The sequence below is a fragment of the Aptenodytes patagonicus genome, chromosome W, assembly GCF_965638725.1.
Source record: "Aptenodytes patagonicus chromosome W, bAptPat1.pri.cur, whole genome shotgun sequence".
NCBI lineage: Eukaryota > Metazoa > Chordata > Aves > Sphenisciformes > Spheniscidae > Aptenodytes > Aptenodytes patagonicus.
The window spans coordinates 1,480,709-1,496,028 of NC_134981.1; the positions used below are offsets into that span (position 1 = coordinate 1,480,709).

Genomic DNA, 15,320 nt, shown 5'->3' on the forward strand with positions numbered 1-15,320 from the left:
AGGATGTTTTAATTTCTGATTTTCCAGCTCATGGGTCATATTTGACCAACTGCTTTCAGCAGAAGACATGCCACTTTGTTGAGCTATTTAGGAATCAAAAAGACTGTCTTAATTTAAAACAAGGAGCCTTTGTTTTAGTTGGTGACTGCCTTGTGAAATTTTTCAGTTCTCAGCGGGTTAACCAGGGAACAGGGGCAGAGTCATAATTGGCCTATTTAGAGTATTTTGCATGTGAATAGTGTGTTAGTGAAGCATTACTAAGTCTGTTGTGAGTGACATGGTGATTAGAATTTAGATTAGGGAAAACACATTCTGTACTTTATCAAGTACAGTAATTAGTTCAGTCAGTAAAAGTTGATTACAAGTAACGATAAAGTTAGATTTTTGGTACTTAATTTTAAAATTTCTTTATTAAATGGTAAATTTGTTCTTAATATAAATGGTAGTATCTACACCTGTTTTATTGCGTATCAGAATAATTAAAAGAACAATGTGTTCAATGCAGAGTATAATCAGGGGATTTATATATTATGGGTAAGTTTCAACGTAGTTTATAGCAAATAGAACATTACTCAGGAAATTGTTCTTCTGTCATAGTCTCTTAAAGATTTATAATTTTTCTTATAGCACAGGTCCGATACTGTTTTCTGCTGTTGTATGGAAACCATAGTCCTTTCGTAGCTGAGAAAATGTTGCGTTTGCTAGGATGCATCTTGTTAGTTAATGGTACGGGCATAAAGTGGATATATTGAAGGTCCTTTGCTGCTGCTGCTGCTATACAATAGCGTTAATTGTTTTTGGGTCTCTGAGGTGCCTTTTTTTCCTGATAGCATTGCAAAAAATATTAATAATGTATAATTTTATTTTAACGTTTTAATCACATATTACGTACAGCCTGCTGTGCAGATTTTTATATTGCAAAATCTGATACATTTAATTCACAGATATTAGTTTTTTCCTTGCACGGGGATAGACAATGAAGCTGTTTCATGCACACTGAAGCAACCGCTCTGTCAACAGCAGGATTTTTTTTATAGTTTTATTATTGTTAAATCCGTGCACTTAACTATCTTGTTTGCAGTGAAGAAACTAAATTACCTTCAAATATATTAACAGAGCTCCAAAAGTTTTTAAAACACCGATTGCATTTGAATAAGCAGGCAGTAAGTCTCCTTTAAATGTAAATAATCGTATTTTAAATTAATTACTTTGTGTTTTCCTAGTAAAGGAAAAGATGCTCAACTGGAAATTTTTGTAATGTCGCCTTTAAAATTTTGGCAGGTTCTTGTTTCCATGTTTCAGTCGCTTGTGAAGGTTTCTTTGCTGTGTTATTTTTAGGAATGAGAAATAGCTAATGATGAGGAAAGTCGGATTTAACATGCACACGCACACACGTATATATTTTTAATCTTTTAGCAAAGTCTCCTTGGAGGTGACATGGATATTGGCAACCCAGGAGCGCTCTCCCCCACTAAGCCTGGCTCCCAGTACTATCAGTATTCTAGCAATAACCCCCGGCGGAGGCCTCTCCACAGCACCTCTATGGGTGAGTGACTTTGTGTTCAACCTTTTTTTTCCATTTCAACAAATAATCGGAGTTTCGTCCTGTTTAGCACTACTTCGAAATAAATACAATAAGTGGCAGAGCCTACGCGTACGCCGCCAGGACTCTCGGAGGGGTTTAGTTAACGTTAGCTGATTGCTCCTCTCTGTCCTCTTTGTTGAGCGTGCAAGGAGCCTTAAAAAATCGCTTCTTCAAAGCAAATCCGTGTAAGGCGAAAACAAAGGCCCTAACACTCAAGACCAAAATATCAACAATTTTCCAGCATTTGGCTGTCAGACTTAAGAGCGGTGGCATCCACTCGGTGTTACCAAAACTGCTGCAAGCCTGGCATGAGACGGCGGGCAGGGCGATTAGCAGCTGGGTCTGTAGAAAATCTCGGTGCGAAAAAAAAAATAAGCCTGTCTTATGAAGACACCGTTTTGTCTTTTTTCAGAAGTACAAACAAAGAAAGTTCGAAAAGTTCCTCCAGGTTTGCCATCTTCAGTAAGTACCGCTCGTCTGCTCGCTTGCTTGTGATCGCGGTGGCTTTGTTCGGTTGCAGGCAGACAGAAGCGAGCCCGCTCCCGGGCTCGCAGAGCGCTTGGCGCTACAGGCTGAGGACAAGGTAAGGAGAGTTAAAAAAAATCTCGTCGCTTGTCCCGATGTGGAAGTGATTAATTGCACGGTGGGACGAGCGTGTGCTGCTCATGTGGATTTTCAGCGGCGGATGCTAAAGAGCTGCCGCGGGCGCGGGCGGCGTGTACCTGCGCGGGGCGAGCATCCCTTCCACGTGCCGGTTAGCTTCTTTGTCGGGCTGATGATGATTTATGGGTTCGCATGTTCAAAGAGATGTGCGGAGAGGATTTATGAGACATTTCCATGGGTCTCAGCCCGGGTTGCGGGGCAAACATCTTCATTTTCCCGTGAGGTCTCTGAGCTATGGTACCTGCAGCAGGAGCTGGCTGGGGGTGAGCCCAGGTGTCAACCGCTGGGATCCAGCTGCTGCCAGAGGCATTGTGGGTTGCTCGAGCAATAACGACAGAGCTGGTAATTACCCAGGGTTTCCCCCGATATTTTAAAGGCTATTCCTGCTACCTCGTCGTAAGGAGGGTTACAGATGCCATCCGGCATCACGTTTTTCAGTGTTTATGGTGAAATCTTTGCATCGTGCAGTCAGAAGTTGGTGTTTCTCTTTGGTTTGGTGAAGTCCTTTGTTTCGTGATCCAAATAATTATTCTATTAGTTTTCATTTTTCCATCATTGCGTAAAATCTTTGTGGGTTTTTTCCTGAAAAAGCTGTACCAAGGTGCATTACATCTTTTGAGAGCGCTTACTTTTAAATCCATTAAAATATATATAAAATAGCAGTTTTAAAAGAAATCATACGACATTTCAGTAAATACAGCATAAAGAGTAGTATGGCTCAAGAATGCGTTTTATTCTAGTATTTTTATTCTAATTTTTTCTCCACCATTACTTTAAAAATACATAATACATATTTTCGTATAAATATCTGCAAAGAGAAAACAAACCACTCAAGAGGGGAGAGCTTCCTTTCATACCTGATAACTCTATTTGTTTTATCTCTAGATCTGGTTATTAGGAGGAGCTGAGTGGCAATCAATCTTGCGGAATATATAACGAATTGGCGTGTTACTCTCAGATGGGTTTTGTGTTTTTACCATAAATCCACGTAAATTTGCAGTTTGCAAACTAGCATACTTTTAAAGCTGCAGTTATTGTAGTGACTGTGCTAAACAGTAGTTTCATTACTGGTCACTTTATAAATAATAAAATTTTAACCTGAAAGAGAAAAACACATATGAGCATCCTAACTTAATCGCACGGATTATTGTAATCTTTATAATGTTAAACAAGCACAAACATACATCTTTTTTGTACGATGTTGAAATATGGAAATTCTCAAATGCAAGTTTCCAGTAAAGTAATAATAATATTTTTTTTTAATTAAAAATAAGTTTCCACACATGTATTTTAAATTTATTTCACTATGTGTTTTTTGGTTTTGGTTTTTATTGGACGCCTTTACAGCAATAGCTAATATCCTCCCCAAAGGTTTTTATGAGTACTATTATGCTTGAAGTTAGAGGTGGATTTAATTTAGGTGAAACTTTAGCTTTTAATAGTTTTTCTGACAACTTCACATGATAAATCCCTCCCAGCCCTTTAGAGGTGGAGGCAAGGCAGTGCGTAGCAGGGGTAATACTGAGCGGAGCCGAGCGTGCTGTGGCACCGCAGAGCACCTCTGTGCCGCAGAGCCGCCGGCACGCTGCGAGGCACCACGCTGGAGGATGCAGCGCCCTGTTCTGCATGCGCCTGGCACCAGCCGGCAGCGAGTTCAGCAGTTATTTGTGGTAGCTCAGGAGTTGTGCCGGGTTTTTGTTCAGTCATTTGCGGGGTGTGTGTGGGGGGGAACCCCACCCCAAACCTGCATTTTGTATCATTTAAAATACTGCTCTGTGGACAGGTGACCATCTCGGGACATCTACATGCATATTTTTGTGTCCGTGTTATAAAAGATACTTTCAGTAAAATGGTACCCGCTATCTGCCCTCGCTGCGTGGGGAAGGGTGGCAACGTTTCTGTTGGAAATGTCAGCGTGCAGGGATTTGTAACTGCTGCAAAAGTTTTTTATGGATTGCTTCTTGCTTCGAAAGAATGAAAGGCAATTTATGTTTGTCGCAGATTAGTCTCAAATGTGTGCTTCCTTTAATTTTTTGTGAATACAGTTGTTGTACAGAACAGAAATACTTCTACAGCTCAATACTCTCAACTATTTTAACAGTATTTTTATTTTTAAGCCAAATTATCTCAAAGTAGAATATGCACTTTAAATACTTCAGATTTTAATGACCTGTACAATCTATTAGAAAATAAAATATAAAAAGGTATTCCTGAATATTTTAATTGCCCATAGCTCCGTCCTCCAAGAATAAGTAAATTAAAATACAAGTCCAGTAATGTGAATACAAGAGTAGTATGCTTCTGAAGGAAAGACGGCCTTTTTTAAGTGAACATACAGATAGGTATTTGGGTCTTGTTGTCTTCGTATATCATGAATCATACATTTCATTTAAATTGTGCTGCTTTAGAAAAGGCACCTGTGTGTCTCAAATAGAACAAATACCTTATAAAAGGTCAGATTATATTTAGGTTATGGATCGTGTCGCACTGAACTGCCAGGATTTATGATGCTGAATGAAGTATATGCATTTATAAGTTGACTAACTAGATTATAATATACTTAGTTGATAGGGTGGAAATATTGCTGTATTTCTCTTCAAATATGTATATTAACTTGTTCTCAATGTGATTTATGCAGCGGATATGGAGATTAATGCAGCAGCGTTTGTAAAAGCAGTTATTGTTGATTAATTCATAAGTAGTCTTATAAAAATTTCAATGATAAATGGTAATAAATATGTTGTATCAGCTCCCCTTTATTATAAGAAATGGCTACGAGTTTGGAAAACAAAGTAAATTAAACCGTGGAAACAATCAGGGTTTAAAAAATAATGAAGATTTGAACTAAATTCGGAGTCGAGAAGGTGAGACTCTTCCAGGGGTGCTCGGGGGGGTGGGGTGGGGTGGGGTGCATCCCAGGCCAGGCTGTGACTGTCCTGCCCGTGCCGGACCCCCGCGGCCGGTCTCAGCCACAGCTCATCACAGCAGTTATAAACTGGAGGCAGGCCTGGAGCTGAGCTGGAACCGGAAGGTTGAACTCCAAAAGCTTGGTCTGAACGAAGACTTGAGTTGGGGGTGGCTGTGTCCCCTGCCAAAGCAGCCCGTTCCCCGCGTGCCCTGGTGCCTGTCTGACCACCGCGGGGACTCGGGGTGCTCTTTCGTGGTGCGTGTTAAGGTTGGCTTTGCCCAACACGCTCACAGTGTCCTTTCTGGAGCTTTTCCCATCTCTGAGGTTTCAGGAGATCACCCTAATTTCAGGTTTCGTAACCTGAACGTGTCTGCACACCCATAGTGTGATCTGCCCTTGCAGGCAGTGGGACGGGGGGACGGGTCCCCCCAGCTCTGCCTGCTCCCTGGGCACGCACGGTCTCTCCGTGTCCTGGGCTCCAGCCCGTGAAGTAACGCAAGCTAACGTACTTCCTTGGACTTAACAGACTCTATGTAGTCTCTTTGGGGCGAGGGGTTTTACTGGGACCATTTCATACTGGAGCTTTCTGCCTTAAGCTCTGCTCTGACTCCAGCGGTGTGGTGAGGGTCAGGGTATTTTGGACTGAGCCAACTGAAGGTGAGATACGGGCATGACTATATCGGCAAAAATGAGTTTTTTCTGTTAAAACTTGTTTTTCCTTGTTGAGTGCCAATGCAACTTTACCGAGCTATGACACGGTCACGTTTTGCCCCCAGGCTGGTGCGGTCGGTAGGCACCTACCCACAGACGAGGTTTGACCTGGGCATTTATATAGCACCGACCTCGAGGGCACGTGAACGTTGTTTGGACCTGCAGGCCAGGGCTGCCTTTACCGACTAATGGTAACAGCTACTTTATGAGAGGCTTTGCAGTCACTTGGTGCAATGTTCTTTACAAGTGTCAGATGCTGCCGTCACCCAGCGTCGTGCAATGCGGGTGGCTCCTCTGTACAATCACCTCCTCACCCTTAACTTCATCCTAAGGCTTTGCTGTTCTTTTAATCTTTAACGTGAAGCCTTCATCCATTTTAGCTGCTAATGGTTTAATCACATCTGACCTTTTACGTTAAGCGTTTGCCAAGTGATGTGACATTTTCTGCCTTTCTTATCTTGACCAGTAAGAGTCAGGAATGAGCAAGCTGCGCTGGTACGTATGGCTGGAAGTGTCTGTGAAGGAACAGGGTATGGAATGGGAAGTCTTTGGGGGAAAAAGTGAGCAAAGAGGGAAGGGCTTAGGTTGTAGAGGTCATGTTTGAGTGGTGTTTTTACAGGAACTTATATCATCCTGACTTAAGTAAGTCCACCACAGTGGCACTGCGGCAGGGAAGTGGTGTCTGCCCAGGCGTTGATTTCCGACAGGTAGCACCTGTAATACAAAGCAATATATTGAGGACGAAAAGAAAGCTCAGAAATGAAGCCTTCACGGAGAGCTTATGATGCTGGTCATCTGCGGGCATGATCCGAGTGCTGCTTTGGCTTTCTTGGAGCAGGACTGCATGTTTCAGCAGAAGGAGGGGTTAGTGGGACAGAAGCGGGAGCAGCTCAGAGGAACACAAGTGATGACCTTGCCTTTGAGCCCCCTGCGTGGCCAAGGCAGGCTTTTTGCCTCTGAGAATGAAGTTGGGTGCGTGAGCCCAGCAAAGGCTGTCTGCAGGCTTTCTGCATCTCAAGTTTCTTTGTGGCCAAGCTTTCCAGTGGCACGACTGGATGTAATAAATTGCTCAGCTCATGCATTTCCTCCATCGCCAGTGCTTTTTCTTTTGGTATGATTATCATCTAGTAAACGTGCTATCAAGTACGGTCGTTATGGTACAATATATATTCATTTTCCATTTTCCTTCTCCTTGGACACTCTTTCCTTTATGACCGCACCGAGGCCTCCTGCTCCCTTAGCTCCATGGGAAAGAGTGGATGATTGCCGTTGTTAGATCCCCGTTTATGGCAGACCCGGGAGCTATAATCCAAACTGAAATCCCACGTCCTGCTCTGCCCCTGGAGAGAGACGTTCAGGCTCTCAACCCGTGCTGATAAATGCAGCTTTCAGCCTGTCCCGAATCCCCGACCACGCGCCTCTCCTCGCAGCCCCCTCCCAGGGAGGACCAAAAATGCCACGCTCTGCGGGGCTGGTGCAGCTGGGTGCGGGGTCAGAGGCGCTGGTGTCAGCTGCGGGGTTGTCCCCATGTCCTAGTGCTGGGGGGTGTCAGCAGCACCCACAGTTTAGCAGCCTTGTGGAAACAGCCTCTCCAGTCTGCCTCCTCTGCTGCAGGAGCAGCTAAAGGAGCTCAGCGATGTAACTGCATGGTCTGGGGTGAAGTTGCAGCTGTAAACCACAGGTTTTGCTGCCATAGCTCCATCACCAGCGATGCACAGCAGAGCTAAATGCAGAGCTGGTTTTAGGACACTTTAAGGGGCGCGGGGTTCGCGTTATAGTAAGAGGTCCTGTCGGTTTCTAGCGAAATGGGAGGACGGTGGCGGAATTACTCCAGCTTGCACCCTGCCGATGGTAAACCCTGAGCAGGCGATGACGCAGTTCTCGTTTCAGAGCTGTACATCCAGCTGTACCGAGAAGTGCCGGTTTCTCTGAATCCCGCGTGCCGGCCACCACGGGGGCAGCAGCAGGGCGATGCTCGGTGGGTCCGGGCTCTCCCACCACGACCCTGCCCTACATTCACACCTCTCTCTTGACTGAGGTGGTTCACCCTGTGTTTGTTTCCTCATGTGTCCTTGAGCAGAGATGGAGTGTCCCCAAGCATCCCTCGTCCCTGAAACCGGCTGCAGCGAAATGGAAAGAGAGCAAAAGCCGTGGCTGTAAAAGGAGTCGTGGCCCAGCCCTGGCGTAGCCGTTCAGTGTGACAGAGACCATGGCTTCAGCCAGCGATCACGGTCACGTCTTTCTGGTTTCCAAGGTTAATTTAAATAGAACCAACAGCTTTAAGATAAATAAAAAGCTTAAAAATGGAGGAAAGAGGAGGAGGTGATGGCTCCTCAGGTTGAACCATCTCCTTGGAAGCTGCCTCTGTAGGAGCCCTTGGGGAAGACGGGTGACCTCCTGCTTGGGAAGGGGGCTCGGGGCTCAGCTCCCTCCTCTGCCAGGGGCTTCATCTCTGGCCATGGCACTTACTTCACTCTTCATTCGTCAAACAGATGCAAGTGGGCTTGGGGTGAAGGAACGGGGTCTGGCAGTAGGAGCTGGGCTGTACCAAGGAGCGGGATTGCAACCGCGGCCTGGACTGGTGCTGCACATTATTTTGAATGTAGATGATGAGAGAGGTCTTGTGGGGAAGATTTTACAGCCAGAATAAAGAGTGGGAGAAGTCAAATATCGTCTCACTTGTGTTAAAAGAGACGAGAGGAACTGAAAAATTAATTGATTTTGTTGACGAATCAGCAGGTAAAATCTCCCGAGCCTCAGTTTTAATGGCAAGAGCCTCTTTCTTTCATCTTAATTTAAGGTGTCCCCTCGTAGACTGGAGACGTCTATTTGCACTCGCTGTTGTGTGTATTTACAAGCGCAGCAGCTCTGACCTTGCTGGCCAGACAGATAAGGAAATGTATGACTCGGTTGTACATCCTAAGGAAACACCTGCTTGGTTCCAAAAATCAAGAAAAGAGGAATACTACTGGGATGCCACCTGGATTTTTTCCACAGCTTTATTCTGATTTCCATGGGAGAAGCCTTGATAATTTCGCTGGGAGGTGAGGAAGCACTGCTTGTGCTTTTTGTGCAGACTTTGCAGACTTCCTACCTCAAGTGAAAAAACACAACCGTATGAATTTCCCTTCAAACATCCAACTTAAATGGGAGTTTTCCAAAACAAATACAACGTCCCCGACTTTCCCTATGCCACCTGCCATATCAGAAAATTGGCAAGTCCTGGGATGCCGACGTTGTTGCTACTGCCAGCATCTTTGGGGACATTTCTCCACACTGGACCTGTTGGGTGCTTTGGAGCTTCCTGGCTTTCAGCGGTGGGTTGTGGATTGTCACCCACCGGAGACGTGCCGCAGCACTGCAGCTGCCAAACGGCACTGGGGCAGCAGTGCGGCGCCTGTCTGGGGCAGGGGGGATCCCAGGCTGGGGGGCTTTGAGGACCAGCGGCAGGGGGTGAAGCCTCCTTGGGACAGAACTGGCCTTCCTGGAGATAGGCATCCAAGGACAGCAGGGTAAAATGGGGATGAAAACTTGGAGGCAGCTCACTGGGACCCCGCTAACAACTTGCGTCAAGTGAGAGGGAGCGAGGTAGGAGCTGGGTTAAGGAAGTGATGACAGGAACTAATATTATAATTTTATCATAATATTTTAGTACAATTCAGTGACTTCTGAGGTCTGAGAGCCCGCAGAGGTGAGACTAGACCTGTGTAACGCACTGCAGCACGCTTGCAGTAGGGTACTTGGCTTTCCCCTGCCTCGCAGCAGCCTGTACATTTTCCCCAAGTAATTTGTCCAATTCACGCGGTGGCCGCCCTTCCCCGGGCGCTGCCCAGGGCTCCCGCCGGCCATGGGGCTGTCGCGCTCGCCGCGTTATCGGGTTGACAAGATCCCCTTCATCCAGTGGCCCCAGGGGAAGCAGCCTGGCTAGCATCCCTCCTCACCCTTCTGGCCCGCCGTGTAAATCATACTGCATTATGATTTGGGGTTTTTCCATATTAAAATTAGAACCTTATTAAACTCCACACTGCTTTTTTTCAGTTATAACAAAGCTCTGCTTTTTGCTTTAAAGTAAATAAATAAATTTGGAAATGCAGCTTTAGCACATGGCAAATGAAGTCAAGCCAAGGAAATGATAAAATCTACTGGTGAGGTGATCGGTTAAAAGACTGCCTGTTACAAACCACACCTGAAATTGCTCACCGAATCTGAAGGACTAAGAGGTAATTTTGCAGGCAAAATGCTGTGTTGTTGTTGTTGTTTTAAAATAGATTAAAAGGTAGAGAAAACGCAGATTAAAATGGCTCAGTTTTTAATGAATTGCACAGGGTATCTTCAACATGAAAAAGCAATTTGAAACGGATGGTCCGATATGTGTCTTTTTCTTAGGCCCTGGCCATACGTTATATTTAAAGGTAGAACCTTTACTGCAAAATTCACACAATTCTGCATGTTTAACTATTTTGGACTCAAAAAAAAAAAAAAAATCCGGTACTGGATAGTTCTGGCCCATTCTTAGCAGCTGGTAACAGAGGTGTGGGATTAGTGGGGGTTTTTTGTTTAGCTTGAGCAGAGACTCCCTCTTCAGAGTACTGCAGGTAGTGCAGAAGGCCCTTATTCTTCATGGTCTGAAGGTTTTGGCCAACAAATCCAGATGATTCCTAAGTGCCTGCAAAAAAGGCAAAGTGAGACACAGTAGATACTCAGCAGTATTTTTAAGGCAGTTCTTTTAAAATTGCTTTTTAGGCAGAGCAGCGTTTATTCCTCTAACGCAGCTCGGGTGGTGCTGGCACCTGAGGAGCAGACCCCGCTCCCGGGGAGTTTGGGTTGTTCTTTGGGATGAAACGTGCCCTGCATGCTTAAGCCTGATGTCTTTTTGCCCCGCTAAACTTGACACACATTTTTCATTTAAACTTTTCATCAATCTATCTACTTGTATGTACTGAGCATCGGTATTGGAAGGTTCCCGGTAGAACAAAAGAAAAACCAGTGATGGGCGTTTTTGCCAGCGGTGACCCTGCAGCTGGAGGAGCTGCTGCAGCCCTGGCCGCTGCGCCGGGGAGCCGGTCCTGCCTGCACCCCGCTGAGCCCCGCACCTCGGCTTCCCTTTTACTCCCTTCTACAAGGATCAGTCATAAAATGCATTTTATTCAGTAAATAAATGTAAAAATAAATGGCGAGTTCATGTCCAGCCTTCAATCATTTTCTTTATGTAATTTGTAATTCCTTTTTAATTTTGGAATTAAGCTGAGTTTCTCAAGTGTAAAACTCAGCACTTAATTTTTTTGTTTGAACTTGAGGATAATTGTTAGGAAAAGGCATTTAAAGATAAAAAAAAATTCTCTACACAGTAATTTGATTTTGTAGCTTTTCTTTAAATATTATCTGTAGATTGTCTTCATTACAAGCAGTGCAGCGCCTTCAGATCTCTGGTTGGCACGGTTCAGCATTTAAGATATAAGCATTTAAATCCTATCTTGCATCAGGCCTTTCCAACGTGGTTTTAGGAAAGGATGGCTTCTGGGGCTGAGGATTTATTTATTTGATCTCATGTGCTTTAAGTTTTTCTTCCGTTTCAGGACGGATTGGACATGGGGTCAGGGTGGGGAGAGTGATGCAGTGTGCGGAGGGGAGAGCAGGACGTTAATGAAGAAGTTATCTATGGAAGTTTAAGATACTCCGTCAAGATTGATATGCTTGCACTCTGACTGGAGTACATTTGTTAACGGAGTCTCTGTGTTTTATCAGAGGAACATTAATTTTTGCTCTGCCTTTACACTGAAGCGGTAAATGAGCAAAAAAATCAGCATAGCGAAAATACAGGAAAAAAATTGCATCAAGAGCTCCAATAACTATTAACGTTGTTAAATGCATAGCAAAGCTCCCCTGACAGTTTCTTGGCACAAAACCTAGGAGGCCTACAATGGCTGGTTGTTTTTTTATTGTTATTTTATTTTCAATGGCATACAGCGCCTTTCGACAGGCCAAACAAGCGGTTAAAGTCAGCGCCTGAGCAGAGGGGACACCGCAGTGGCCCCAGCACAGTTTTAGACCCATAAACGTGTGTTGCATTTTGCTTCCCAAAGCTTCAGCCCCACGGGCACCTCCAGGAGAACGGGACGGGCTGTCCTGCCCTGCTTGCTCTCCCCACCGAGCTTCTGCTGGGCTGTGGTCACCCACTCTCCTGCTGGAAATCCCTGGAAAGACCTCAAGAATACCCTTTTCTCAAGTCCCTGGAGGGCTCCTTTCAGCCGTGCCGATGCTCTGAGATGTTACAAGCTCACGTTCGTCGGCGCTGCATATTTAATGCGTACGGATGTAATGCATACGGGTTTAATCTCTGGCTCTGCAAAGGCGCGCGCAGGTGCCCTGGGAGGTTCCCGGGGGTCCGCAGCTGGCCACGGGGACGGGAGCCCTCCCGGACCCAGAGCCCACCCACAATATTTAAGGGCGTGGAGGGCTCAGCGGTGGGCGTTTTACCAATGCCATCCTCGCTACGACGCAAATAAGGAAAGGCTTAAAGGCTCCCTTATTTGCTGCTTTTCCAGCAGATAATAAAGGCTTGAATATTTTAGGTGCCTCAAAGACCCGTTCCGTTGGTAGCCTTCGAGTGTTGCAGAATCGCCGAGCACTGCAGCAAGACCCCCAAGCAGGGAAGCGCCTGTCCCCGCTCCGGAGCGAGAGGGGCTTTGGTAACTTTGGTATTTTAAGCTAGATTTGCATATTACAGGTGATTTGACTGCGTTTCCAGATGAGAACATCTTTTCCCTGCCAAATGCAAGCCACAAAGTGACAAGGCGAAGTTAAATCGCTTGGTCCCGGTCCAGTGTGGCGGAGCCAGCCCTTGCTGGCCGGCGGGCGCTGGGCCGGGCAGGGGCAGGTCCGGAGCCGGCAGCCCTCCCTTGTTGTCATTGCCACCTGGTGGAGTACAAAGGATATTGGTTTTCAGCAAAGTCGCCTTTAATTTTGGCTCTTTTATTGCAACCACACTTTGGCAATAGTGTGCGAGAGTCCTTAACCAAAAAGATCCTCTCGTTTGCTCTGCAACACCTCATTTCTCCGCTCACAGTTCATTTATGATTCTGATGAGAGTGTTTTTTCAGGAAACACACATTTCACTTTTTGACCTAGGAGCATCTGTTAGAATTTTTTTTAATACTACTTTGGCATTCTGGAAGTGTTAATGTCTTTCATATCTGTTTAATGCTATTTAGGGATATTTATGATCACCTCTTGGTTACTTGGGGTAAAGTGTGTTGCAATTTTTTTCAAACAGACAGGAAAGCATTCATATGAGGAAACAGATTGCTTTAAACATGTGCTTCCTGTGACAGTAAAAAGAACAAATTAGATTTAACACTGTGTAATGAATGCATAAATGTGTACGTTTAAGCTTTTAAAAGCCTTACATTTGGTTCTGGCCTAAACAAAAATCAAGAGTCACCTATCAAGGTGCAACAAAGTAGATTTAAATATGTACAACCGAGCCTGTTCGTATTTTCAAAGCAATTTTGCTGCAATTTTCCATTCCAGTCTAGACTTTTTCCCCTTAAATTGGGTAAATTTGATCTTTGGATGCTCTTTCCTCATCCGAAAAGTGCTCCGCATCAGTGAATCACAAAAGAAGGAAGTGCTCATACAACCGTATTGATCAAAATCGAGTAGTTCATCATTTTTATAACAAGAAACGTCACTCAGTGATAGCACTGGGTGCAGTCCCACCCAGCAGATGAAGCTGCCCTCGCGAGGACCCGCCCCAGCCTCGAGGGTCCCCTCCGGGTCCCATCCCTGCGGGAAGGCTGCGCCGCGCAGCCCCGTGCCCGGGCAGGGCCTCCCTGGGACGCCCGGCTCTGACCCGGCACCCCGGGGGCTCAGACCAAAGCTCCTGGGGGCTGCACCAGGGACGGGGGTTTTCCGGGCGAGGGGCCGCGGGTGCGCTGCCGCCGGCGTGGCCTCGGCACCGGGGGCCAAACCAGGCGGTGGGAGCAGGAGCAGCTGATGCCAACATCCTCTTCTGGCACTGGCCTGCAGCAGAGCTGATTGCTTTTATTTTTTAGGAGGAAGAAAAAAGGAAACGGTGAGAGTTCACTGGCCCAGGGAGCAGCCTGGAAGTACTTACGGTGCTTTCCTGGGTATTCGACCTGTGCCTCATTTTTTGGCTGGGCTGGCTGCTCCAGCTTAGTCTCAGAGCCACATACAGAGCTCAGAATATAACTGAACTCTGCCTGGGAATACAACTGAAAGGAAATGCTGGCACATTAAACATATGCCTTAACAGATATCTTCAAAATGCAAACAATGGTATAATATATACTTAACTATTGTTCTTTACTTACCTACTAGGGGGTAGAAACTATTCCGAATCATAGCTGTAGCAATTCTCCAGGAAATATTCTAAATGTCTGCTTCTTGTTTGCATCCTTGTTTTTCTTTGAAGATGCATCTGGAAAAGAATTAAAGGCAGTTCCTGTCCGCCTTCACCCAATTAGTTCCCTCACACCTCTTATTTTCAATCTTTCCAGAAGATTTCTTAAACATAAAACCTACTCAGGTGAAAACAGAGGGGGGTTTTGTGTCACTGACCGTCAAAATGCTTCCGAGTGCAGAGTGAGGATGTGGGGGTATCGGCTGGTGTTAAATTAGACTTGGATTCGGCGCACACGCATCCACAAATGGAGCAAAATGCCAGAAAGATGACCAGTTTGTGCCGAGCCTGGATTTTTTTGCAGGCTGTGGGAGTTCGGTCTAGAATACAGTTTGTTTGACAATTAGTGCACATCTCCTAAGACTTTCAGAGATTCGTGTTCAACCTTTCTGCCACCACGTTCTGACATAAAATTAACGCACCTTTTATCATTCTCCAGTATTTAAGTAAATATTTTTGAACCATCTCCGTGCAACAGGTTTCCAAAGATTTAAAGTATGCCGCAGGTTTCCAAAAAACTTCATTTTTTCTTATATTTTAAATGTTCTGTTTGTGCAAAATTTTGAGAATCACCATAAGGGCTTCTTTGCATTTTTAATTTAGTAACTAACATATGAATAAATTTGCATATTAATTAGTTGCAGATTAAATCATGCATACATAATTGCCTCCTTACTGTGTTTAATGTTTGTCAAAATCTCCAGCCTGGTTTGATGGATGTCGTATGAAAGATTACAATTTGATGTACCCTTGGAAGTATTTACACCAATAATGCAGGATTCTTAATAGCAGAATTCTCTAGTTATATACAGTTTCTAATAAACATGTAAGATAGGTGCATGTCCCTTTTGACTAGATTTTTTCCTTGCACCAAGTCATTTACTATTCATAATCATTAATGCATCTCCTAATTATACAGCATATGTCTGTTAACCACTTCATTGCCAGTCTTGGGGCTGCAGCGCCTGAATTTCTAGTACAACTTGTATTATTTGAGAGACTATTCCTGAATTGTTTCGCCTCTGACATGA

General features: G+C 45.1%; 1 protein-coding gene across 16 annotated transcripts in view; it reads left to right on the top strand.

The window, feature by feature from the left end:
• Positions 1–15,320, top strand: part of LOC143171885 (transcription factor 4) — a 244,185-nt gene that overhangs the window by 147,728 nt on the left and 81,137 nt on the right. For 14 of the 16 annotated variants that reach the window (XM_076361027.1, XM_076361023.1, XM_076361029.1 and 11 more), the window contains 2 exons: positions 1,417–1,546; positions 1,998–2,047. The exons of the other annotated variants lie outside the window; for them this stretch is intronic. In XM_076361027.1, coding sequence (XP_076217142.1) covers positions 1,417–1,546; positions 1,998–2,047 — 180 coding nt within the window. The remainder of the gene's footprint in view (positions 1–1,416; positions 1,547–1,997; positions 2,048–15,320) is intronic. 16 annotated transcript variants of the gene reach the window in all.